Source organism: Astatotilapia calliptera, chromosome 20, assembly GCF_964374335.1.
Source record: "Astatotilapia calliptera chromosome 20, fAstCal68.1, whole genome shotgun sequence".
In the NCBI taxonomy this organism is placed as follows: Eukaryota; Metazoa; Chordata; class Actinopteri; order Cichliformes; family Cichlidae; genus Astatotilapia; species Astatotilapia calliptera.
In genome coordinates this window covers 20,248,038-20,275,579 of record NC_137441.1, presented here as the reverse complement: position 1 = coordinate 20,275,579, position 27,542 = coordinate 20,248,038, and the positions used below count along the sequence as shown (strand labels likewise).

General features: G+C 41.8%; 1 protein-coding gene and 1 long non-coding RNA gene across 7 annotated transcripts; one reads left to right on the top strand and one right to left on the bottom strand.

The window, feature by feature from the left end:
- Positions 1 to 27,012, top strand: rbbp8l (retinoblastoma binding protein 8-like). Of its 6 annotated transcripts, none has more exons than XM_080295434.1 (15): positions 1 to 139; positions 5,359 to 5,434; positions 5,546 to 5,588; positions 16,187 to 16,282; positions 16,819 to 16,931; positions 17,124 to 17,199; positions 17,381 to 17,559; positions 17,640 to 17,683; positions 19,771 to 19,847; positions 20,874 to 21,540; positions 21,639 to 21,735; positions 21,851 to 21,918; positions 22,088 to 22,235; positions 24,705 to 24,785; positions 26,187 to 27,012. In XM_080295434.1, exons 2-14 carry the CDS (start codon positions 5,374 to 5,376, stop codon positions 24,758 to 24,760), a joined length of 1,725 nt encoding a protein of 574 aa, XP_080151560.1. In that variant the 5' UTR covers positions 1 to 139; positions 5,359 to 5,373; the 3' UTR covers positions 24,761 to 24,785; positions 26,187 to 27,012. The 6 variants fall into 6 exon arrangements, with proteins under 6 accessions (XP_080151560.1, XP_080151559.1, XP_080151558.1 ...); XM_080295433.1 differs by having other exon boundaries at positions 20,814 to 21,540; positions 21,854 to 21,918; positions 26,688 to 27,012; XM_080295432.1 differs by having other exon boundaries at positions 20,814 to 21,540; positions 21,854 to 21,918.
- Positions 13,336 to 13,791, bottom strand: LOC145423214 (uncharacterized). The gene is made up of 2 exons (XR_013904320.1): positions 13,652 to 13,791; positions 13,336 to 13,568 (listed from the first exon to the last, which is right to left on the bottom strand). It is a non-coding gene; the product is annotated as an uncharacterized LOC145423214 (long non-coding RNA).
- Positions 27,013 to 27,542: the final 530 nt, after the last annotated feature.

The following is a 27,542-nucleotide window of genomic DNA, read 5'->3' as shown; positions in this document are numbered from 1 at the left end:
CTTCAACTCATTCTATTCTCATTCTTTTCTTTATCACACTTGGTCTCCCGCCGCCTGCATTTCACTACGTCCAGCTGTGGAAAAGAAGCGTTGGCTAAGGTAGAAGCGGCTGAGAGAGAGGCAGTCACTGGCTGTTTTGGTAAGTGGGAATTGATTTGGCTCTGAGTTGTTGCCTGAGGACGAGGATAGACTTGCTGACAAGTGAGCAGCTTTGGCAGGGATTGAGCCAACACAGAGAACAGGAAACAATCATGACCTTACTTTGGGGGCAATTACACATTTACTTCACATTGTGTTACACAATGTATTCATTTACAACCCATAAATATAAATAAATACAAAGGCACAGGGTTCTTTCATAAGGACACCTCTAGGGTTTATTTTAGGAGTTCAGAGAAAAGATATGTATTTAGAAGCTTTGTGGTCTTGAATTAAAATGTCTCTGTAATCATTCAGAATTAGTTCAATCTAAGTATATGGTCTTATTACATGCACGGTTAAAGCTAGCTTAGCAAGCAGAAACCCTGCCTGCTCTTATTTGTTTCGAACAGCATCAGCTGACATTGTGCGACAGCAGTGACTGAGGACTGAACCACAAAACTTCCTGTCTCTCTCACACACACACACACAGCTCACCTCTGGTTTTGAACAGAAAATGTCCTGTGCTGATGGGAGGTGTTTTTAATCCCTGTGTTAAAGCTGCAGTAGTGAAATGTGCCTCCAGTGTGCTCTTTATCTCTCTCTTAAGGTGTGTGCCATCTAGAACTACGTGTTTGCACATAACGTGCTAATACTTCTGTCAACAGTCAGAAACGTGTGATGCAGTTAGCTCGTCAGAGCTAGTAGCCTGGAAATTCAGTGTAATTTCATAAATAATAATTTGTGTGTGTGTGTGTGTGTGTTTACATGCATGCGTAGGTGTGTGCATGTAGGGGTGTGTGTGTGTGTGTGTGTATGTGTAAGAGTGAATAATGATCTACCGATAGCAGAGCAGGAACATAAAAGCAGACAGGTCTTTTCTTGCTCTGCTGAGGTGATGTGAACAGCCAGTTGCCTAACATATCCTGACACGTTGAGAGAGCCGAATCCACGCCGATCAAAATGCTAAATCACAGTATTTGTGCTGTTAGCGATCATGTCTATGCATCTGCATAAATATGCAAACTTGTATGATTCATGTTAAATCTTTTCACACTCACTGTGCCAGTAAAATGCAGTGAGGTAAATTGTGGTATGAAAAATGGGTTTGATAATAGGGTTTTTGTTAAGGTCCCAGGTCTAAGGCTAGGGTTTTTGTATTATTAAATGAATAAGCAGAGGGAGAGCCGAATGTCTGCTGGACAACAGAGTCCTTTAAATGCATCCGTTTTAAATCATCAGACAACTGAGGAAAGCAAACCAAATTTTTACAAGGAACTGGAAGAAGATACCAACAGACTCTTCATCAAATCAAGGATAACCAAACCGACGTATTTGTTTTTGTTTTAATGCTTTAAGATCTTAGACTCAAGCTAAAGGTTTGATTTTTGTTTGTTTGTTTTTTAATGTAAATGGATTTTGATCTATGTCACTTGCCATGACTGCTTTCTTTGTTTCTTGGTTGCCAAGACTCAGGAGAACTTCTTTTTGAAAGAAAATGTCATATTTAAATAGCCGATGGAGTTTGAATTGGGGTCATTGCTAATGATGCCCTAGGCCTCAAGGAACTGTGCTATACTGGAAATAAAAAGATTATATGAAAATGTTGGGATATGCAGATTGATGGCAAAAGGAAATTTGTTTTTAAACTTAGTTTGCAGCATGTCAGCTTTGAATTCCATCAAAAATATCAGGAAACTTTTTTGAAAGGACAGAAGAGATAGCCACCTAGACAAGTATGTATAGGTAGCTATCTCTTCTGTCCTTTCAAGTTTAAGTCTGACTTTTGTTTCAGCCAAAAGATGAGCATCTCATTTTGTCAGTTAATAGCTTTCATTCCATTTATGTGGTCAAAGGGGCAAATATTCTATAAAAAGATGTGTACATTTACCTAACCCTAACCCTATGATAGACAGGTTAGTGGTGACCTGAGTAAATTTACTACAAAGTAAATTTACATAGTCAGGCTTTCTTATCTGACATTCATAACATGACTTGACAAAGCCTAAAACTCTAGTCAGAGGTAACGGGTATTGCAGTCATAGTTGTTGGTTTCACTGTTCAGCTTTTTGCTTCAGGCACTGTCACATCAAAAAGAGCTTCTGCACAACATGATCCCTATAAGTGCTGCCTACGCCAATCAGATGGTAATTAAATGATGATAAAAAGAACAAACATAATAGTTAATTGCAACACTTTGACAAATAAGAAAGTAATGTTGCAGCGATGTGTTTATCTTGGGATTTAGAGCACAGAGCAATAAAAAACTGTAAACTTTTTAACGCTGCATATTTATTTCCAATGTGGTTGTTGTACATTAGACCTCTGCAACTTTAAAATCATTTATATATTTTATGCATCACCAACAGACTGCATACAAACTCCTGTATGCAGCTGTAACATTACAGCTGAGCTTCATTTACCTCATTTTAATCAGGTACGGCTTATCAAGTTGCATTTTTAAAAAGTGCTCCTACAGCAGGGAATCTATAACTAAATCAAACTTCAGACATGCTGCACAAAAAAATAATTAATTAAAACATGGCAGTTCCAGACAATTTTAAACTGAAACTTAGAACATAACCAGCTTTTGACCAGTTCATGCGTTCAGCATTAGAAACCAGGGTGATTTAGCCAGGTAAAAAAGGAACCAGCTTTGATGATACAGAAAACTTGACTTTAACCCAGCAAATCTAAGAAGTTGAGCCCATTTCCACCTACTTGGCTCAGCTCGACTTGGTTTTTAAAGTGGTGGCACCTGGTACAAGGTACTTTTTGAGTACCTATTCAGCTCCAAATAGTCGGAGACCATCCGAAAAAGTCACATCCACAGACTGCATGCCACCAATTGGCAGTGACTTCACTCAGTGAGTCATGAGAGCGATTCCTTCACAAAAATCAAGACCGCCATTTTTAGGCAAGGAAATGACGGAAATAGCCGTACAAAAAGCAACGTTCATACTCTGATTAATGCATTAGAGAGCAACTTGGGGTTAGTATCTTCCCCAAGGACACTTGGCATGCAGACTGGGGGAGCCAGGAATTGAACCACTAACATTTCGATCAGTAGATGACCTGCTCCCGATCTACAGCCACCATAGCCACGCACTAAAGCATACACAAACTGCTTTATTATGTTTCATACTCTTAATAGGAGCATCATGTACAAAAATCAATACTACGTTATATTAAAGAAGACTTAAAATAGGTAACTGAGATCACAATCTAATTTAATACATAATCGACATCTGTTTTTGTACTAAAGACATCGATTCTTGCTGGCCATTAAAAAAATGCTCTTCAAACACAGAGGCTATGACCCACCACCCGAGTAACTTTTCTTGGTCAGTTTTTTTTTTCAGAACCTTTTACAATGACCTCCCTATCATGTTTCATAAAAAGCTAAATATCTAGCTAAGCTAACTTTTGTAACCTATCACAAAAATATAACCAGAGATAACCAGTGCTAACATCTAATAATTCACATACTGTTCATAATATAAAGTGAATGTGTAAGGTAAGAAATCTCTGAGTTCATGTGTTGGGGAAATTACTTGGTAGTTTTATAAACTACGAAATTCTTCACACAAAAGTTAATCTACAGCTACTCCAGAGAAGTCTAGTATGCTAATGCTACTAATGCTAAAATTACATTGCACCATGAAAATTTAAATGAAATGAAGCCATGGGGCAGAGTTGTTGAAGCTATGTTAGGAAAATTGGTGACAATCAGTGAGCAGCAATATGGCAGAAAGAGTTTTCTGGGGTCTATGATATTTGCAGATGGCATTGTGATCTGTGGTGAGAGCAGAGTCTGGAGAGGTGTTGATTTGCAATAGAAGCGCAGGAGTGAGAGTGAAAGGGAACGTTTATAAGACACTGCTGAGTCATGCTCTGATGTATGGTTTAGAGACGCTGGCACTGACAAAAGAAAAATAGGAAGCAGAGCTGGATGCAGCAGACTTGAAGGTTTTTTAAGGTTTTCATGTGGTAGTAACCAGGATGGACAGTACTAGAAACGAGTATATCAGAGGGACAGCTCAGGCTGAATGGCTTCATATACGAGTTTATTCATTAAGTGTCCAAGCCCACCTATGTTTGATCCACTCATAGAAAGCACCACTAACACTGGATACCAGCAGCTAACAGTGGAAAAGCAGTGCTTACCAAGAGAAGGTCCTAAACAACAAATATCAGTATCACTGTCACGGAACAGAAGTGAGCTTCAATGACTCCTTTCACAAAGTTTTACAGCTTCCTGAAGACTAAATAGATGTGGACACATACTGACAGCTGAGGTAAACAGTGGACTGACAGCATACACTTACTACAGATAAACCCTCAAAGGCCAAGTGTATATATTACCATGCGCCTTCACAATAGTCATGATAAAAGAAAAAGGGTATGGCTCTGATTAAAGGAGGGTCAAATACACCACCCCAAAACTGTTATAGTGTGAGTAGTGTGACACTATGTCAAAGTATGTCGCACTAGTGTCACACTATAGTGTGAGTAGTTAAGTATACATAAAAATGGAGGCATACGTATTTGAACTACATTAATAATAGGTCTTTGATTACTCAGTAAACTCAACAGACAAATTCAACGTATTCATTGGCATAGCTATGTAGGTTTATGACCTTCCCTACTCTTTTCCAATCATGGAATATATTTTTGTGTAGTCTCTCTGTCATTGAGGTCATACTTCTTTAGTTTGGTGCATTTCAGGAACCAGAACTGAACCAAGACGAAATGGTATAATGTCTACAAAAACCTAATGATGAAGAATTAAGTTCCCCAAAAAAGCAATATGTATTAGTATCACTTGTTGTTTACAAAGTATTTACAGTGGTAAAACTGTAAGTTATTGCAAGTACATGAGCACTCAAAAGTTTCAAGGCTGTTTTTCATATACTAGAAACACATACTGCAGAACTAAATCCCATGCCTCGCAGGACCGGTTGAACTAGTTTTAATCAGACCTGAAATAAGTAAGAATTTGCTCCCACATGTGAATAACAACAAAGTGTCCTATGCTCAGTTCTCACATGCACAGAAAGTCCTCCGGCTATAACGCCTGTGCACTTCAACTGACTTGTTTTACTGTTTTAGTAAAGTTTTAGTTAAAAACATTCGATTTAGAATGTGTTATGTTATTCATAAAAAATAGCTAAAATTAACAACTCTAACTAACTAAAATCTTGCATGTTCTGTGCAAAGGTGATTGCTGTAGAAATGGAGTGTTTCAATGACCTCCTCCACAAACTGAAGGAGGTCCACGAGCGAGAACTAGAAGGTAAGTGGAATAAAAAAAAAATTAAATGATTGCAATGGGTATCCAAGAGTTCCATAAGATAATTCCAACACATGTGCTCCTTAAAAGGTCTTTTATATTTTTTTCTTCAAGGATGGCAGGTGAAAGTTCAAGAGCTGTCCAACAAGAAAGGCTGGTGAGTCATTGTGATATGGGCAATCACATTTAGACAGTGCTGAAAATATGTATAAAAAGGTTCATCCAGAGTAGGCCTCAAGTCTTTGTTGACTAGACAGGCAGGTAATCAGACAGGTAGGCATGCTGGTCCTATGCCCCCCGCAAACATCACATTTCACAAACTTGGAAGGAAGCTCATGTTGCAACAAGTTATTCTGTGAGATAATGACTCACAAAATATTTGCTTAATTTCTGTGGAAAAGTAAGTAAAGAGAACTTTTTCTTTTAAAAAAAACAAAATATTCGTATATGTATTTGTTTATGCAGTTTATTTGTTTATTTTTGTGATTTTTCAAAAGTATGGCTGATTGTGTGGTGATATATTCAAAAATGTGACTTTTATTCTTTTTTTTCCCCCCTTAAAATGCTCTATCTACTTGTCTTGAGACACTTTAACATATAAATATATAATGTTCATACATACATTTTTGTTAACTGGCAGGTCATTCTCAGGCACACACTGAGTTCTTTATTTTTCAACACCACGTGCAATATATACAAGGTGGGGGGAATAGTTCCAGGGGTCCATGGGTAGACAGGGAAAAAGGTGTTCCACTCGCTTCATTCCTCTCACTCTGCTTTCTGCTCACTCACTGTGCTCCTGAGATCCTCTCCCCTCTGTATTGACACGTTTTGCCAGACTGTCACACTCACGTTCAGGCATCCAGGGAAACAGGGGTTACAGGCCGGTTCCAGGGAATCTGCTCTGGAGCAAGGCGGCCCAAGTGGCTCACCAAGCGCAGCGGCACCGGCAGAGGTTATGCTGCACAGAGGTGACCCTGTGCTCCTATTTCCGAGAACAGGGGGAGGTTGGACCCCCAGGAATGCTTCAAAGGGCGACATCCCCGTGGCAGATGGGAGGCTATTGTGTTCATACAAGAGCCACGGCAGTTGTTCACTCTAGGCGGCTTGGTTTTGAGAAACGACGATAGAGCAGCCTCCATTTCTTGATTGGTCCACTCTGTCTCCTCTGGGGGTGACAACCAGAAGATAGACTGACCTTTGCGCCCAGGGTGGAGCAGAACTCCCTCCATACCCGAGAGTTAAATTGGGGTCCTCGGTCTGAGACGATGTCCTCTGGAATGCCATGGAGCTGAACACGTGTGTGGTGAGCAGCTGAGCCATTTCTATGGCTGTGGAGAGCTTTGGGAGGGCGACAAAGTGGGCAGCTTTGGAAAACCAGTCGATTATTGTCAGAATAGTGGTGTTACCTGCGGAGGGTGGCAGCCCAGTGATGAAATCGAGAGAGATGTGGGACCACGGTCGGCCAGGCTTGGGAAGAGGCTGAAGTAATCCGGACGGAGACTGCTTGGAAAGTTTGTTTGGAGCACAGGTGATGCAGGCGGTCACATATTCCCTGGTGTCCTTTGCCAGTGTGGGCTACCAGAAGTAGCGCTGGACCCCAGGGTGGCAGGTAAAATGTGCTGTGTGGGCCAGACCCAGGGTTGGGGTTAGTTTCTTGTGCCTCCCACATAATTGACTCGATCTCCCAAGTTACTGCTCCAACCGAGCAAGAGGCGGCTTCAGGATCAGGGATCAGATCCTGCGGAGGCATCCAGTTTCACATTCCACGAGCCAGATCTGTAAGTGATAGAAAAATTAAAGCAGGTAAAGAACAGTGCCCACCTGGCCTGTCGAGAGTTAAACCTTTTGGTACTCCATGTTTTTGTGGTTAGTTCAAACACTAAATGGCTGTGCAGTGCCTTCAAGCCAATGTCTCCATTCCTCCAGGGCGAGCTTAATGGCAAGAAACTCCCCATCTCTGATGTCATAATTGCTTGCTGGGGAGAGATGATGAGCGTAAAAATCCCATGGGTGGAGCTTACCGTTTCTCTATTGTAACAGTCTGATGCATCCACCTAGTTCATGACTTGAGGACTGAGATCTGGCTGTCGTACAATGGGAGCCATGGGAAACCACTCCTTGAGATGGGAGAAGGCTTTTCGAACAGGCTGAACCCACTGAAAGGAAACTTTGGGAGAAGTATACTAGAATCTAGTAGAGCGATTTTGCTAGAGTCCCTTATAAACCAGCGACAAAAATTGGCAAACGAGAAAAAACGCTGGAGCTGTCGGCAGTTAGTGGATTCGGGCCATTCAAGCACAGCTTGTATCTTTACTGCGTCAGGATTCAGGTTCCCCTGCTCAATAATATACCTGTCATGGTCTGGGTGGGTACCTGCAGGTCTCCAACAGTGGCCCCTCCTCCTTTAGGCGGAGTTCGGTTGCTCCTCCCTGGCTGACCACCTGTGAGCAATTATTCCGGCAGTATATCAGACCTGCGCTCTCAACCATTCATCGCCTGAGTATCTGCTATCCCCATAGGTAGCATCTGGAGTGGAGGTCTTGTTTCCCTCACTCCCGCCTTCCTGGACCTGGGCCGCTTGCTGCTGATACGACGTGGCCTGGCGGCCCACCACTCACTTGCCTGCCTCCCCACGCCTCGACCGCTTCGACCACGACCACGCCTTCCGCCCCACCTGTCACCTCCCCCTGAAACCAATGCCCCGGCCCCTACCTAGTCCTGTTTCCACCTCCCCGCTGCCTCTGCTGTTCAGCCGTCTCCTAGAGGTGTCTAGGTCACCCTCCGTTATCTTAGATTATCCTACGCCACCACACTAGTGGCGCGTAGTTTTCTTGCTTGTGTTTGCCTGTGGGCGGAAATAAATCCTTTGTTCCCTTATCGTCTCGCTTCCGGGTTGGTTTCTGCACCTGTGTCCATCTCTGTTCCCTCGTGCCGCTGGGCCTTGACAGTACCCCAGAAAGGCCACCAAGTCCACATGAAATTCACACTTCTCCCCCTTCACATATAGCCTACTTTCCAGTAGGCGTTGGAGGAATTGCCTCACATGGATTTCTTATTTTCTTATATCTACATTAGGTTACTTAATAAAAAGAGTTTGTAAATATAAATTCACATCAACATTAAAAAAAAATTATACAACATTTTTGTAATGTTCAACCTTACATTTCTGAAGCTGTAAATAGTAACATTAAACAAAAGTAAAGACAATGACTCGTTTAATAAAAAGAAACAGAAATCATTAATATTTGTGGATTTTAGCTCACAATTAGCACAGTTGACAAAACTGTGTCTTCCAACAAAGGCTTTCAAATAATGATCATGTTGGATGCAGTGCACATGTGGAATATTTAATAGAATTCAAATATATTTTTTGAGCCAGTCAGTGAAAATACAACACACTATTAATGTTAAATCAGTACTCTATCAACACATGGTGCAACACAAAACAACACTATATCTACGTTATTACATGACGACAAATATTAACAAGGAACAATTATGTTTCTGCAGTTTCTTTGCATTAAAACACACAGGCGTTAAATTTAAAGAAAACAAGAAATGTTTCCATGTGGCTGGTAAGCTGCTGAGGGTTCTAGTTAGCTAAAACATAAGTAGAAAGGTCCACACTGCAAAATGTTATAGATAACAAAAACATAGCACTGGCATCAATGCATTGACTGCTTGGGGGTATAACCCAGCCATAACTAACATATGCAACATTAGAGCACTAATTTTATTGAATTTGATTTTTCATGTGGTGAACCTAAACAATCCTGCTAACTTGGTAAACATCTCCTGATCTTTCACTAATATGACCGGTATTGAAATTGTCAAGGAACGCTGTGCGGCAGGCAGGAGTAGGACCCAAAATGCAGGACTCACAGGCACGAGGGAATAAACTCAAAAGGCAGCTTTATTGCGTAACAGAAGATGATAGGCGATACAAAACTAGACTGGGGAAAAACTAACATAAGGCTCACCAGGAAACACGAGGGAATCACACACAGCATGAGGGACGACGTCACACTGAACAGAGGGAGACGCAGACAGAAATACACAGAGGGTTAACGAGGGAAGTGGGAACACACGGGGAACACAGGTGACACTGATAATCATAACGAGACAGGGCGGGGTGAACTGAACACCGACGGGAGAGGTGAAACAGGAAGTACAGGAGGAGAGAGAGCACGAGTAGAACACCAACGTAACAGGCAGGGGAGACACGGAATAAACACAAAAGGGGACGAGGGCTCATAAATACATAGAGGGCACACAGGGGGAAGAGAGAGCACGGGGAGAACTTAGACATAATGGGCAGGGGAAGCATGGAATAAAACATAAGGAGAGACGAGGGCTCACAGATACACAGAGGGGCACACAGGGAGACATGAAGGGCAAGGGATCAAAACTAGAAGCCATAGAATAAATCACACACACAAGTACAATAATACAAAAATCACAAAGAACTAAAAACGCTGGGTCAGGAGACCCAGGACCGTGACAGTACCCCCCCCTCAAGGGCTGGCTCCAGACAGCCCAAACACAGAAAAACAAAACCAAACAGAAAACAACCCAGGGCGGGCGGCGGGGGCCCAGGACGGAGGGCTCGGAACAGAAAACAAAAGAAGAGCACAGCAAACACTGGAGCCCAAGAAAACAACCCAAACGCAGAGCAGTTCAGGGGGCCGACCGTGCGCAAGGCAACAGCGAAGACGTGGAAACAGTTCAGGAGGCCGACCGTGCGCAAGGCAACGGCGGCGACGTGGAAACAGTTCAGGAGGCCGGCCGTGCGCAAGGCAACGGCGGCGACGTGGAAACAGTTCAGGAGGCCGGCCGTGCGCAAGGCAACGGCGGCGACGTGGAAACAGTTCAGGAGGCCGGCCGTGCGCAAGGCAACGGCGGCGGTGAAGGAGACGACGGAGCAGTTCAGGAGGCCGACCGCGCGGGAGGCGGCGGCGACGATGACAGCGCTGGTCCGGGGGCCGACCGTGCGGAAGGCGACGGCGGCCACTCAGGCGAAGGCGGTCCGGGGGCCGGCCGTGCGGAAGGCGACGGCGGCCACTCAGGCGATGACGGTGCAGTTCAGGGGGCCGGCCGCGCGGAAGGCAGCGGCGGCGGCTCCCCAGTGTCAGGCGTACTGGCCGAGGCCCGGTGGGCACAGGACCAGTCGAGACGGGACCAGGCGAAGCACAGGCTGAGGCTGCAGCAGACGAAGGCTCTGAGGAGGCTGCAGCAGACGAAGGCTCTGAGGAGGCTGCAGCAGACGAAGGCTCTGAGGCCGGGCCGGGCGAGGTTGCAGAGGCTGAGGCCGGGCCGGGCGAGGTTGCAGAGGCTGAGGCCGGGCCGGGCGAGGTTGCAGAGGCTGGCCCAGGCGTAGCAGAAGCACAGGCGGATGTAGCCGGGCCAGGCGATGACGAGGCGGTCGCAGATGGCGGCTGGACAGGCTCCTCGGGCCCTCCAGCTGATGCGGCGTGAGGCTGGACGGGCTCCTCGGACCCTCCAGCGGAGACGTGAGGCTGGACGGGCCCCTCGGACCCTCCAGCGGAGACAGGAGGCTGAACGGGCCCCTCGGACCCTCCAGCGGAGACAGGGAGGCGCTGGCCGGGCTCACTGGAACCCCCAGCGGACGAGGTAGATGGCGGCGTGGGAGCCGCGGAGTCCTGGATGAGCTCATCCGAGGTTCCAGCAGGAGCTGAAGTAGAGCCAGAGAGGATTGGGACCCCGGGCTCAACGTTAAGCTGGCTAGAAAACCGCACTGCTACGGGGAACTGGGCCAAAGGTTCAGGTGCGAGCTGAGCTGCTGGACACACGGGGACCTGAGCTGCTGGACACACGGGGACCTGAGCTGCTGGACACACGGGGACCTGAGCTGCTGGACACACGGGGACCTGAGCTGATGTCTGTAGTACCGGTGGTGGTGAGAGTGGAGTAGGTGGTGGAGTTAATGACTTCACAGGGGAATGAACTAGAGGTAGTGACAGTTGTGGTGCTGGTGGTTGAGTGGGTGACTGCGCTAAAGGAGGCTGCACTGGGGACACTGGAGACTGCACTGGGGAAAGCAGGGCTGCAGGAGACTGCACTGGGGACACTGGAGACTGCACTGGGGACACTGGAGACTGCACTGGGGACACTGGAGACTGCAGTGATGGTTGTAGTGGAGGTGTAACGGGTGAAGGAGTGGCTGAAGTGGCTGTGGGTCGGACGGCTAGTGGCTCAGCTACAGGGTATGGTAACGGCAGGGCTATGGGTTGAATGACGGACTGAGTAGCAGCCTGAGTGGCTGGGTGTAGTGACGGTTGTGGTGGAAGAGAAACAGGTGGTAGTGTGGATGATGGAGCTAAGGGCGACTGAGTGGCAGACCGAACTGATGACTGAAGCGATGGTAGAGGTGAAAATGGAGCTTGTGGTGGAGTTAATGGCTGAGCTAGCGAGGGAGCTAACTGAACTGAGGGTGGCTGCGAGGGAGCTAACGGAACTGAGGGTGGCTGCGAGGGAGCTAACGGAACTGAGGGTGGCTGCGAGGGAGCTAACGGGGCTGTGAAGGGCTGCGAGGGAGCTGACTGAGCTGGGAAGGGCTGCGAGGGAGCTGACCGAGCTGGAAGTAGCTGCGAGGGAGCCGACTGAGCTTCTGGTAGCACAGCAGGTGAATTAGAAGGCCGAATGTCCGGCTGTGGGGTGGCGCGTCGGCGGCGTGAATGCCGTTTCTTCCCCGCAGATAGCTCCAAAGGGCCGGGCAAAACCTCATCCGGCCGGTGAAACTGACGCGGCTGCTCCAGGGTGGCTGTTGTCTGTTGCTGCTGGGCCAAGTCTGATATTTCCCGAGTTCGCGCCGCCTCCCGGGCTTCATTCAAATTGGCCAATAAGTCCAAACATCCTCTGACCTGGCGGAGATGAGAATTTCCTTTGAGGATTGCTTCGATAGCATTTATCCCCACAATCTTTGCCCTTGTATTGGAAGTGTGGGTTATCCACTCGACTAGGCGTTGGACACGTATCAGATCGCTCTCCCCGGGTAAGTCTGCTGGGTCCATGTTGTGGTGACGTCGTACTGTCAAGGAACGCTGTGCGGCAGGCAGGAGTAGGACCCAAAATGCAGGACTCACAGGCACGAGGGAATAAACTCAAAAGGCAGCTTTATTGCGTAACAGAAGATGATAGGCGATACAAAACTAGACTGGGGAAAAACTAACATAAGGCTCACCAGGAAACACGAGGGAATCACACACAGCATGAGGGACGACGTCACACTGAACAGAGGGAGACGCAGACAGAAATACACAGAGGGTTAACGAGGGAAGTGGGAACACACGGGGAACACAGGTGACACTGATAATCATAACGAGACAGGGCGGGGTGAACTGAACACCGACGGGAGAGGTGAAACAGGAAGTACAGGAGGAGAGAGAGCACGAGTAGAACACCAACGTAACAGGCAGGGGAGACACGGAATAAACACGAAAGGGGACGAGGGCTCATAAATACATAGAGGGCACACAGGGGGAAGAGAGAGCACGGGGAGAACTTAGACATAATGGGCAGGGGAAGCATGGAATAAAACATAAGGAGAGACGAGGGCTCACAGATACACAGAGGGGCACACAGGGAGACATGAAGGGCAAGGGATCAAAACTAGAAGCCATAGAATAAATCACACACACAAGTACAATAATACAAAAATCACAAAGAACTAAAAACGCTGGGTCAGGAGACCCAGGACCGTGACAGAAATAGTTTATTACTTTGCTCCATTCTGCTCCTTATTCTCATTTGAAGTTAAGCCATCATAGTTTACCTCTATTTCTTCTTCCAATGTTCTTTCAATGCATACTGATGTTTAAGTCATTGAAAATCATAACATGACTGTCAAGTTTTGTAGATCGGACTCACGCGCAGACCACTCGTGTCTTCAAAAGGTGCATTTATTTACAGTGTTCCTCTACAGTGGAATTCATATATACATATAGTGATGTCAAGGGGAAAAGGGGCCGGGGTTCCAGGGTCCAGGAGTGAAAGAGGCAGGAGTCCAGGAAGGGAAGGTTTTCATTCAGCCCTCGCACATCTCCTCTCCTTTCCTTTATCTCTCTTGCTTCCGTTCAGTCGCCATGCACAGGGAAAGAACAGGTCCAGAGGCGATCTATACACAGGCAGAAAAAAAACATTAGTTTCCTGGTTCAGACAGGCTCACAAACTGACTTTACAAAATACAGGACGACTGACGCTGATGGCTCAACGATCCAGCGACGAGTAGAGCAGACTCGCCCTCTTAAGAAGGGTTCCAATCTCTTATGATCAGCAACAGATGTGCTGATCACCTCCAGGTGTGTAGGCCAGGGGCAGGAGCCCATACTGAGCTCCGCCCCGGCAGGAGAAAGAGAGAATGGAAGAGGGCGAGAGAGAAAGGGAAACAAAAACAAAGCACCTGACAGCTGTCAGCTGTCGAGGAGCGGAGACCATGACAATGACACTGTATAAGATGGATTTCCTTCAGTATTCTAGATAGGTGCAGCAATCATTTTATTTCAGGATGTGCAAAATAATTTATGTCACTATGTATGTGACTGTACTTTATGTACTTTTCTGTGAAGTATTTTTGTTATTTTCTTGCACAAATTAATAAATACATTGCTAAATATGCAGCATCACAAAAAGAAATTCAGAATTATGAAAAACTCAAGGCCCTGCCTAACACTTTCCACTTTATTTGTTTATTTATTTATGTACTTTTTTCGCCTGTCTCGTTTGGTTCTTTTGCCATCAGAATTATTGTCTAAAGGCAAAGAAAGATGCCAAACGGATTTACTTTACCAAATGGACCATCCCAGCCTTGCCGTATTGGTCTATTTGATTCACCTTTGCTTTTATTGTTTGTTTTTTTTGTTTGTTTTTTTCACTTGCTGCACACGGGACAGACATGACTGGGGGAAAGAAAAGGGAGAAAGAGGGAAAGAAAAACAGCGGGGAAGAGAAATGGTGATAAAGGGCAAAAAACAAAAACCAACAAAATAAACAGACAAAAAATACATTTATCAATCACCTGGATCACCTGTTGAGAAAGAAAAAAGAGAAAACAAGCAAAAAAAAACAGAGCAATATAATAAACAACATCATCGCGATGATCTGTGTGAATATAACAGTAAATACTAAATATTGAATATTATTGTGCAGCATGCAGGATTGACAGCGCACAGTGTGCTTTGAGGTAGGAGCCAAAAAGGGTGTAGTTTGTGTCTGTGAGCACCCGCGTGTACACCTGTGAGCATGAGTGCGCTTGTATTTGAAAGGTTCCTTCATGTAATGAAACAGCAAATTGTATTGATATGACTGCAGTATTTAAAAAGACAGCTGCTTAGTTTTAATGTGAGCATCATTATTGATCAATTAGCCCAGTGGTCTTCCCCACATTCTCCAACCACACACACCCATATATAAACTGCAATAAATTACAGATAGCAATAAAATAAACTATTAAGTCTTTTACGCTATGTCCACACCTACACGGGTATTTTTGAAAACGCACATAACACACATAACCAGCGTTGCGAATCACCGAAAACTGATATATTTTTTTCAAACTCCTGCCAGGTTGGAGATTTTCAAAAATTTCTTTTTTGCGTTTACGTGTGGACAATGAATGCGGAGTTCGTCATGCAATGTCAAAGGTGTGTGCTTTTTTCACATCAGCTGTGCTCCACATTATTGTTTACATGAGATGAATTTCTAGAACGGCGGATATACAAAATACTGTTACTGTTAATTCTACTCTCTGCAGTTTTTACACGCTTACATATACACACTCAATTACTGTCCCTCCATTTAGAAAGACAGAGGCGTCATGGTGTAATTAGTTTATGTGTAGCTGTTTTTTTCCTGTGTAATAATATTCAAGATTGCCATCAATACTTTTTCCTCAAAGAAGCCCCTCTGTGAAAAACTGGGTTCAGAAACATAAACAACTGTGGGATACTGTTTGTCTGTGATTTGGAGAGCCCAGCGTGTGCTCCTGACGCAGGGAAACCAATTCTGCCGGGGATCACTACCTTGGCACTTGTGCAGATGAAGCCAAAGGCAAGATATGCTTCATCATATTTTGTAGTCTTTGGCTTGGAAGGAAGTTGGTTTGGAAACATAATATGTTTCCAAACCAACTTATTTGCAAACCCCCCCCCAGGCAATGGCTCTGGCCACAAAGGGACCTGCCCCCCACTTTGGGGACCTCCAAATTAGCCAATCTAATGGCAATTTTGGTCTGCATCATTTATAAAAAACAGCAGTTTCAAAAAAAAAACATAACCATGTGGTGGCACTTACACTAGATGATAAAGGATCCAATTTCTGTATCACAATCTCTTTCTTATTTGGTAGTATCCTGAACCAGTCGCTCTGCAATGTTTCCCCATGGCACATCCATGTTTCTGCCTATAGTACTACTCGCCCTTGAATGTCAAATATTTAGAATGAAGATACAGACCTCTCTTATGAACTACCTACACTGCTTCAGTGACTGGAACACAAGTAAAGAGAGATGTAACATAATGAAAGACCATTGTTTCATCCACCTCCATAATAACCTATATGATGCATATACAACATTTATAACATAACTACCTTTCACTTGGAAAGAGGAACATTATGTAGGCTGGTACGGAAATACAAGCTTACGATAATATTTAAACTATGAGGAAATACAATCTTTCTGAAACACATTTTTTTAGTATTGAAGCCTAACCACCTTGTGTTCTTTTGCGTCAATAGTGACACAAAAAGAATGGAAGAACTTTTTACCAGAAACCAACAGATGAAAGAACAACACAGATTACTCACCGAAAACATTAAGGTTCTGGAAAACAGGTATCAATGTTACATTGCATTTTTCTTTTCTTGTATAAAACACTAGAAATAAAGTGGTTTGCTCACTAACAAAAAGTGATCTAATGTTTATGGTAATTTCTTTTTATTGGAAAGAGATCGCATATAACATAAAATTAGCATCAAAATTCAACAGGTACTTATTAATTACCTGTAACTGTAAGTTATATAAAATTGTTCTCTCTAGTTTTTGTGTAAATTGATTAATATAGACTGATTAATACAGAAAGGCAACATGCTGGATTTAGACTCATGACCATTTTGCTATGAAGCTGCAGTCCTAACCAGCACTCCACAGGGGTGCCTTCTGCTGGCTTACTTCCATAATCCAAAGACATGCTTGAGGTTAGGTTAACTGGCAATTCAAAAACCAACTAACCCAACTAATGACTAATTACAGCTGTTTTTAGTTTTGTCAAAGAAAAAAAACTCATTTCAATTGTTGCATAATGTGAGCTACTGTCACATCAGCCTAGTTATTAGGTGTGCTACTAAGTGACTTCTTCCTGCCTGCGCAGGCTTAGGGCTGGGCTGTGTGACAGATGTACGGTCACTCAAGAGGTAGCCAAGAGAAGACAACAGGAATTTGAAGCCTCCCAGATTCAGAGTCTCCAGCACATCTCTCTACTTGGTATTCTGTTCTTACTCAATAATCCATCTATCCATCTTGCATCTCTACGAAACTCCTTTACAGTGAATTTCCTGTCTGTTCTTTAACCTTTGACACCATTAATGTTTCCCCAGTTTATTTTCTACTAAAAATGCTGTTTAAGGACAATTCTATTGATGTGTACTCTGATCATGTCGTTTGCTTGTGTTGCAGCTGGAGAGATGAACAACCTGAAAAAAGAGAACAAGAAACTTAAAGATGAAAACAGAAACTTAAAAGCAGCACTTGAGTGAGTAGATGCTATTTAACGATATGGTTGTTCTAATCTTTAATTTAAAACTAATGCTGATACATCTTATATTAGTATTTTCTGTTTATGAGGAACATTGTTTTAGGCATATTTGTATTTTTTGATGCACGACAAAATTTAAAACCGTCGTCATTCTGTGCCTGTGTGTGTGTTTGTGTAGCAAAGGTCACAGTGACAACTCTTCTAATAGTAGCACCACCACAGAGGTCAAGCCCAACTCTTCCCCTGCCCTTTCACCCGCATCTGGAATCCTGTCCAATACAACAACCAGCAGGCCAAGCAACAAGCCAGCAGATGGCAACATTTCAGTAAAGCCTGATGTCGAACTGAAAACTGAAGGTAAAAATGAACAATAGTGGTGATTATATTCTGTCATCTTACTTAATAAATACATGCAGTTTCTGGCTTTGACCAAACAGAAACTGAAGGCAGACAGTTAAGAGGAATCAACCGAAGCCAGTTTGTAAGTTTGTTTTTTCATATTTTTATCATACATTTGTTTTGAATAATAATCAATTTCAGTATTCAATTAATTGCTAGTTGCACTATTCTATTAAGCAAAACGATTCAGATCACAACTTGTAGCACCAAGTGTAAATAATCCAAATTTGCAGATAGGTATGAAAGAATAAGATATAAGATCTAAAATAATATTAAAGTGAAGAGAACAAATGGGAAACAATTACCACCAGAAAAATATGTATGCTTATTTTCCATCATCTTAAGGGACAGTGATGCCATTTGAATTACATGAGAGAAGCATGTGGCACAACCTAAAGCTTGTTGTGTTTTTCTACGGAATTTAATGATATTTGAGCTCAAAAGAAGCAAAATGTATTTCTGCTAAAATCAAGACACACATGTTTAAGTTGTTTTTTGTACGATTACACTGTTAGTGACAACAACTTACCCAGTAACCAGTGATGGAACATTAGCTCTAAGATGTCTTAAAAAGCTTTCAAGTGTTATTATTGTATCTATGATTCTATGCATACATGATAGATAAATAAGAGATGTAGAACTGCCAAACATCCCTCATCTTACCATTGACCAACCATGAATGGGTTATAATCAGAATCAGAATCAGAATACTTTATTGATCCCTAGGGGAAATTCTTTTTCGTTACAGTGCTCCATTATAAACAGCCATTAACAAAGACAGACAATACACTAACTAAGAATAGCACAATATATACAGGCATATATATACATAAAGGTCACTTATTAATAAATAGCTGAAAAAGGAAGAACATGTGCAAAAAGGGTGTAGCTGTTGCCATAAACAGTGTGTTAAGTGGATATGTTGTACAGGGAGATGGCCACAGGCAGGAATGATTTCCTGTGTCGTTCAGAGGTGCTTTTCAGTCTCTCACTGAACATATAAAACCCTACAAGAAGATGTATTGTTCACCTTAATTATTTTTTCATTAAGATGAATGCTTAAATTTATCATTATTTATATTTATATTGGTAATTAGTTTTTTTCCTCTGCACCAGTTAACATCAACATTTTTCTCAAGCCTTTTATATTACAAATTAAAACCCCTACAATACTAAAGAGCACTTGGCAGTAGTGGGGAGGAAGAACCCCCTTTTAATGAAAAGAGACATTCAGCAGACACTTGGTCAGCCATCTGCTCTGACTGAGTGAGGGGAAAGATCAGCTATGTTTCTTTTTATCCATCAGTATTAGTCTGTTTTCAGTGGATTTTCCAAATCATTTGAGCTACAGATGTTGATAGAGCCACATGTCAAAAAATGTGTTGCTTTCATATCACCATCATTATACTGTATGAAGGAACTTGTAAGACTGTGTTGTACCTAACCCCTCTATGTGGAGTTTTTCTTAAGCTTAGCTAACATTTTAGTTACAGGTTCCAAATGACATTTTGGCAATAGGCTGGTTATTATGATAATATAAGGTTGTACTTGGTGACGCAGCTCAGTAATGAAAAAGCAAATACAGAAAAGTCCATTAGTCCATTTTCACACTAACAATGACACTTTAAATAAGAAGCTGCCTATACACATGTACACTGCTTCTTTACAACACTCCGTCATTGAGTCTCATATCATAGATTTATGATTGTTCCCTTTCTTTCTGGAAGTTCCCATTGCCTTTTACCTGCAACTTGTACAAGCTTAGCACATGAAATACTATGAATCAGACTGATTACATTATATTTTCTGGTCTCCTCTGTAAAGCATTATTCTCAAAATCGAGCCAAAATGTTGCTTTAGGTAGTGCACACAGTAAGCTAAAGACTGAAAATAGTGAAATCCTAGCTCTCCTCAACCTTAAATATTAACATATTTTGTCTTATTCTATTTATTCTGTGATGGGTACAAAGACAGCTACCTAGGTAGCTTAGTTTATTTTCTTTCTTTTTTTTTCTTTATGCTAAGCTAACTAGCTACAGATTTTGCATTTACAAATTAGATAAACCAAAAATGTTTCAGGATAATTCAAATTGTTCTCTGAACTGACAAAACATTGGTTAATGTAATATGGTGACTTCTTTTGCTGCATGCCCTTCTCTGCTCAAACAGGATGCTCTTCCATTGTCAGCCCTCACATTGCCGTCATGGAAGAAAGAACACTTTGTGACTCGTGCTGGAGAGAAGAGGTAAGACATAGGAAATCATGAAATGGGCTAATCTGCCACTGTATGAGGATATGTACTGTGAGTAACAGCAGATTCATCAAATTAGTGATTATGTGCTCCAAAGTCAATACTTTTTTCTACATATAGAGTCTGAATATTACACTTTCCCACATTTCTGCACCAGTATTGATCCATAAAGGTTAAGGAGAACACAAAACTTACAGTTTGCATGCTTTACTTGCCAAAAATGAACAACTACATCACCTTTCAGACATTCCCTCATTCACTCCACTACAATTTTGTTCTTGTATTGAGTCATTATGCCAACATCTGTATGGGGTAATTTAAGCTCAATTTATTTTCCTTTCTTATTTTAATAACAAGAGTCTTGCTGCTGTTTTATAAGGTTTATTCTACTTTGCAATAGAACCTCCCCCCTCCCAACCTCCCACCACTGCCTTATCTGACACTTTCAACCAATCCAACAAATAATCTTTCCACTTCTGCTTAAGATTCGGGACTTTAGTTGTCCAAGATTTGGGCCTCTTTAGTTTTCCTGGCCTGAGCAAACATCTTCCCTCAGATAACACATTTGGGCTTGGGACAGTATACTTGTGCTCCCAGTCGGGGCTATTGATGTGTCACACAAACCTAATTCTTACCATCTGAGAACTGTGAAAATGAAGTTGGGTTTCATTTTACAGGAGCTCCTTAACACATTAGTTATTTTATTCATGATGTGCACCTGTTGCAACATGTTACGGCCTCATAGCCTCATACACCAAACCATTTAGGAACCACTGTCCTCATCCAACCATCCATCCATCCATTCATCCATTTTTACAGTAATTATAGCTATAACAAGGCAAGAGGCAGCTTCTGCTCTAATCATTACTGAAGAAAAATAAGTACTGCATCACATTACCAATTAAACCTTAACTGCCAAAAGATTTTCCTACAGACTTGACTTTCTTTCTCATACCTTAGAATTCAAAATGTTGAAGGACTCGACCAGTGTTCCTCCATGCCTACTAATTCTCTGCTTAGGAGATCTTCTGTCCCAGCTGCTGGAGATGTGCGACCCGGCAGACATGTTGTCCATGCTCCTGTCGCCCGACATCCTCAAGCAATCAACAGCAACTCTGCTTCTCTTCGCTGGTCTCTATCTGAATCATCTGATTGGATTACTGCCGGCACCAATCCAGTAGTGCAAACTTCACCCAATCCACACTCACAACATTTTCACAGCTTGAACCCAATGAGGCAACAGGCCAGCCCCAGAAGGCAGGTTTTTAGTCCTCCGTTTCCTAAGCAGAGCAGCGTTCAGCCCCCTGCCAGAGAGCCAACTGTGGTTTTCCGATTGACAAATCTGCCAGAATATGTGGAGATTCAAACAAAGCCCACAGAGAAAACAGAGAAAAAGGAAAACCTGCTACCCAAGGTTGAGAGGGTGTCTGAAGAAGGGTTAAAAGAGTTAAATGATGGGCCTTTGGACTTATCTGATCGGGGGAAGTCCATATCCAGTCAAGTGCCAAAAAGTGATTCATCCTCAGCCTTACAAGATGGAACAAGAGTTCAAAAGAGCCCTGAATTGGAGGTAAACACAAATTCTTCTGCAGACATAGCAGAATCATCATCTTCATCTATTGTCATTCCTTCATCATCGTGTGCAACGACAGAAGAGCAAGCACCTGACAAGGATCCTAACCACAAGGTAATTTAAGGTCTTCTACTTCTTACAATAAAATTAGAAGAGGCTGAAGTAAAGAGGGGGCAAATTAAATTCATGGTGTGGGGATGTTCTACCTGCAGGTAGTCAGAGAGCAGGATCAGAAAGAGGAGGTGAATGGAAAGACAGATGAAAGCAAGGGGAAGAAGGTGCCTATCCTCACTCTATCATTACGGCCAGGTAAAGTAGGATGTCTCTGTGATTTTTCCTGAAATTCAGTCAAATATTGCTTTTAAACCAAGGTTACTAAAAATTGACAATGCACAAGTGAATAGTTTTTATTATGTTTTTGTAGCAGTAGTGGTGTTGGAGACTCTGAACCCAGCTCTACAAAAGCAAGATTCCTTATCATCAAATGGCAAGGTAATTCGCCCAAACAAAACAGAGAACGTGAAGGTTTTGTTAGCACATTAACTCATTTTGTATTACAATTTTTATTGAAAAAATACAACAACAACCAAAAACAGCTGACTTTAGTTTATATACACTTCTTTCTTTTGTGAACAATTGTGCATCCTTTTCTTTTTAACAGACATCTTCGGCGACAGATGAGCCAGAAACCAGCTCTGATGAGCAGGACGAGGAAGCCAACCGGTCAGGACACAAAAGCAATCAGGGCTCCAAAAGGAAAAGGGCATCTGTGGAGACAGATGCAGACAGAGATTCCAACACAGACAGCAGTAATCACCTGTTTATTTTCAGATATTTTTTCCTTTCTTCAGTTTTGTTATCTCTGTCTTGAGTGTGGGCTTTAAGCAGATTTCTTTTTTTCTTTTTTTTACCTCATGAGGTCTACATACATTTTGACTTCTGTGCCCCTCGCCCCAATTCTAACCCTACATTTCAGAGAAAAAGTACTTTTGATAATGAAAAGACATTTGATAATTAGGAAAAAATGGGAGAGTAACGTCAAAAAGAACTAAAATGATAGGTTTAAGTTTAGGTCATCATCAATGTAGTTCTTTCGGCCTTTTTTACACCATATCTTTGGCTTGGCAATTTATATTAAATAAATTGACAGAATTATTTTTTTTATTATTGTTGCTGTTGTTTGTCATTGTTTACATTTTGCATTTCTAAATATTTTTAGAGTTTTATGTCTGTCAGCCTGTGCATAAGTTTTGTATGTGCTGCCTTACACCATACAGACGTACATACATTTTGCATGTTCTCTCAGTACCTGTGTGGGTTGTTTTCCATAGTCCACATCTTTGAACTATGGGAGGAAGTTTTAATTGATACATCAATTAAAAGTTTAATTAGTTATTCTAAATTGGCCATGGATGGATGCATGGATGGAAAACCTTCTCAACAACTGTCACCTTTATGTCTTAATTTTATCTATTTACAAACACACACAGCAACAAATGACCAAACAACAACAAAAAGACAATGTGGATAGTAAATTGTATCACCTTCAGTATAAGGCTCCATACTAATCACTACGCCATACTTTTCTCTTTTTTTCAAAGGTTTCTTAGAAATAGCTCTCCAGAGATCTAACAGGGATGTTTCACTAGAGTACACTTTGGTCAGAGTAGGGCGAACAGATCGCCTGCTGTCTAAGGGATTGCAGAGCATTTATGTCTCTTTTTTTCTGGTATTTTAGCTCTGTAGTTCTGAAAAGTCAATACTGAATTGACAGTTCAGTTTTCTAAAATCTAAATCAAATCTGACGCAGTGTCTGTGAAAAAAGCAGGGAAGGCTGTTTCCCTAGATGCACCATTTAAGTGAGTTAAACTATACACACTTGGATTCAAGCGCAAGTTAACCAGTTACAGAGTGTGCCGATGCGTCATCATACCTGAAAAATCAGGAATAAAGCCAAACCACAAATGTTATGCGGGTTTTGATGAGATGTGATGAAAACTGTCACAAAGAAAAAGAGACACTACTACGGCATAGAGTGGAAAACTTTATACTTTGGTCAGCTTGGTACAAAGCGATGGTCCAAGAGTTGGTCTTTATAATTGTGCAGACATACTCAGGCAAATATGGTAGTAGTGGCTGAAATAAGTGTTTACTGCACTATGCAGCCTGTTTGATCATAAAGATCAACAGACTGTGGTAGTAAGCTACCATTTTATCACTTTCCAGAGAGTACAATTTCTGCTTTAGTCGTTACCTGGCATAGCCCCAACCCCAGCTCTTAAGCTTAACCCTATGTTTCAAACAAAAAATGTACTTTTTTTGTAAAAAACGTAGAAAAAGTACTTTTCTGAAAAAAATGTTGATAGTTTTTAATCCATGTGTCACGGTACTAGGTCGTGTGACCCAGTGTTTGAGTTTTATGTATTTTTGTATTCATTTTCAATCTAGTTAATTTCTAGGTTGCTGTTCAGACCTTATTTCTTAGTTATTTCTGTCATCTCCCCTTGTACCCAGTCTTCCTGGTTCCTGCGTCTATGTTTCATGTCTATGTGGTTATGTTAAGTTCATGTCATGTTTTATCTCCATGTCTATGTCTCAGTGTTTCCTGTTTTATTTTGTAAGAGTCTGGTGTTCTTTGTTCATTGTAGTTAGTGTTACTCTCCCCTGTATTGTCATTATGTTTCATTTGAGTCAGCTGTGCTCTCATGTGTCTCCACTTCCCCTGATCGCCTCATGTGTGTATTTAAGTCCTCTGTTTTCTGAATGTCGTGGTCAGGTTGTCTGTTATCTCCACCATTGGCTTAGTCATTGTCATAGAACTTAATAGTATTTGTTTCTTAGTGGTTTTTTTTAGTTTGTTTAGGGTTCCATGTTTAACTCCTGCTATCATCCAAATAAAGGATCGCTTTCTGTTTAAACCTGCAACTCCTCGTCCACATCTGCTTTTGGGTCCTGTTTCAAAAAACACACCGGCGCACCCCGCTGTGACACCATGTCAGTTAGAATGATTACTTTCTTTGTCTTTCGCCCTGTTGGAGTATGGCATAAATACAACCAGTTGTTTCACATTCATGTCTCAATTGCACTTGTGTCTGACAAGCAGATTTTTTCCAACATATCCAGATTGTTTTTTTGATGATTTAGGATCCGACCTCTCTTTAAGTTAAAAACCTATTACCTTCTCATGAACTACTACTTTCTGTTGAGTTCTAATTCTGTTATTTGTCATTCACACAAAAAAAGCACTCTGAAATGCTTTCTGTTTTTGTTCCCCCCAGACAACCATCGGGAGAGGAAGCTCAAAATCACAATGAGATCAGAGGAAAAGCCCTAGATAAAGAGGATGTCACACTGACTTGGTAATTTTGCAAGAACTCTTCATTAACCATTTCAGAGTAAAAAGTACAACAAGCCAGTACAGGTATAATTTACAGAGGGGAGAAACAGAGTGCAGCCATCATCAGCCAATCTGATTCTGAGTCTAGCCGGATAGTTTTTGATTTAGTTCTGGTTCTCCACATATTGCTAAGGGAAATATCTGACTCTTTAGCTGCTAAACTCTCTGTTACTTTCACAGACAGCTTTCTGCGTGGTAGGAAGTACATTGTGGGTATAGATCTTCATTTCCTTAGAACAGCTCTCTGCTGTGGCTAAATATTAAACTGATAAGAATGGCAAATCAAAACTGTATTTTCAGTGCAGTTGTGAGCCGTAAAATGAATATTTTACTTGCTAAATTCTAACAAAAACTCCAGATTGCTACAGTAACAGAATCTACACCATCGGGTTATTATTATCTGCAGTAAGCAACTGTTTTCATCCAAGTAGTCATGTGATCCAGTCGTCAAAGACTATTTGGTAATGGGCTTCTGCTGATTAAACTGAATTTTTCTGCCAAAATTCTTTTGTTTTGTTTTGTTTTTATCAGCTGTAAATTAAAGTTTTTGTCCACTTGGGGGCAGCAACTGCCCCTAAGGAACATAGGCATTGTGAACATCCAGCAGACACAGTAAAACTTCTGTCAAAGGGAATTCATTCCATTAGTTTCCAGAGAGTGGGGTTTAACTAAGCATGACACAAAAGCCCTGACTGACAGTGAGGATGCAGCAGTATGCCAACTTCCATAGGACACTGGCTAATGTTAAGATTGGGTCAAGCAAGCTGAAGTGGCACCTGGTACCAAACATCCTTTCTGACAGAAGGTGTGCTTTTCAAAAGAGCTACACACTGTAGCAGTCTTTTGTATTTGCAACTTTCTCACCCAAACTCCACCATTTTCTGCCGCGTTATATTTTTAACATCCCTGTGGTCATAACTAGTTCAGGTTTTTCAGGCCATGTTTCCTTCTTAGAGCAGTGGGCTGTAAAGCTCTACAACTTCCCTTTTCACCAGCTGTTATATATGAAGTTTAATGTTTAGCAGAGTATTATATAAGTGGCTGTTGGTTTTGGTTAGTAAACCACAAAGGTTTCATTTTCACCAGGGTATTAAGTCTAAAATGATGAAAAAGATTTGTGCACAAAGAATAAATACAAATAGTACAAACATGTGACATTCTTTATCAGAATAAGTCTTTTCCACATGTCACCATGGAGCTAAAATCTTCATATTTGCTGTGGTCTGAGTGGAAATTTTAATGTAAGCACAGGGTATATCGCAGCTATTAGCAACTGGGTGGAAAACTGTCCAGCCTGACAGTCAGGCTTAGAAAGTCAACCATTTTCTAACATTTTCTAACATCTACCAACCCATTTTCACAGTGCCAAACACCCTCGTGTATGACCAGCTGAAGAGACTAAAATCTGCAGAATTCTCTTTTGTTCCTCATCTTCGAGCAAAACAAAACATGGTCTGCGCTGCTAATGCTTAAAGAACTTCAGTCTAAATGTCCTGGCATGCCCGTCACTGCTTGGCTAAAAAAAAAAAAAAAAAAAAAAACACGTAAATCCTCTTATGTGGCTAACTTAGAAGAATATAAGAAAGAAAGTCCGCAGAGTAAAAGAAGTTCCTCTTCCTCTTTTCTCATTTTCAGACAGCACATATTTTGCAAGTATGAACTTTCCACTAACAGCTGTGACAACAACCTTTGCTTAGCTGGGTGATAGATGGGAAGTGTTAAAAGCAGAGAGACAGCTAAAGAAACTCTTGTGATAAAGCACTGTGAAGCTACTGAGTCCATTTTGTATTGATATAAAAATGGATGGACTGGCAGAGTCAACTAATCTCAAATCTACTTATTTTTCCTTCATTTCATTTTTTAGATGTCCCTGTGTATGAACCCAGATTTGCAGTCCTAATGCTGTCATATTGATTTCTCCTGTTTCTGTTATGTGTGTCTGATGCCATTATAGTCCATTAAGTATGGTATTTTATCAATGGTCAGTGGTCTTTCCCTGCCATTTGCATCTCTTGGTTAAAAAAAATGTGATTGACTATCCTACTGTAAGTGTACTGCTATGTTCTGACTTTTAAACTGTCAAGCTAGACGATGTGCTGTTGAGAGTATTTTTTTTACAATACTACACTGTTAGAAACCTTTTAATGAATGTACTGTTACTGATGTTGAAATAAATTTCCATTCTTAAATGTTGGTCCGGTTTGATTAATTATATTTTAGCACCATAATAAATTTAGTAATCACCACAGGACAAATAACAGGAAATAGAATATGTAATAGAAGTCAAATAGAGCATTACATCTAATGTTTGGTTTTCTTAGGGACGTTATGCAAAAGGGCTGTGCTCCATTGATCGACCTCATTGATGAACCTTAACTTACTGTCAGATAGTAGTTATGGTATCATGTAAACCCATCTAAACAAGAAAGAAGTGCAATACAGCTGATCATTTCAAGACTGCTCAAGAAATTTTAGATTTGTTCTAGCTGCTCAGGCGAAACTGGTTTAATGGTCACATTTCCCCAACAGGAAGTGATGGATGGAAATTTACACTATTTCAGTGTGAGATTATGCTTCCCTTTTCTTTTTGGCAGTAACCCTCATTTTAATGTGAACTGAGACGTTGTATTTTAAGACCAGAAACAAACATTAAATGCTGAAGTTTTAGTTTCGCTGCTCAGGCTAATTCTGGTTTCAACACAGAGACATCATTTGGACA

What these genes read in the sequence shown, in the direction of transcription:
- rbbp8l (XM_026154368.2), top strand. Translation starts at nt 5,374, where the DNA reads ATGGAGTGTTTCAATGACCTCCTCCACAAACTGAAGGAGGTCCACGAG. An exon ending in AACTTAAAAGCAGCACTTGA is followed by an intron (nt 17,200 to 17,380) that starts GTGAGTAGATGC and finishes GTGTTTGTGTAG; the next exon opens with CAAAGGTCACAGTGACAACT. An exon ending in GAATCAACCGAAGCCAGTTT is followed by an intron (nt 17,684 to 19,770) that starts GTAAGTTTGTTT and finishes CTGCTCAAACAG; the next exon opens with GATGCTCTTCCATTGTCAGC.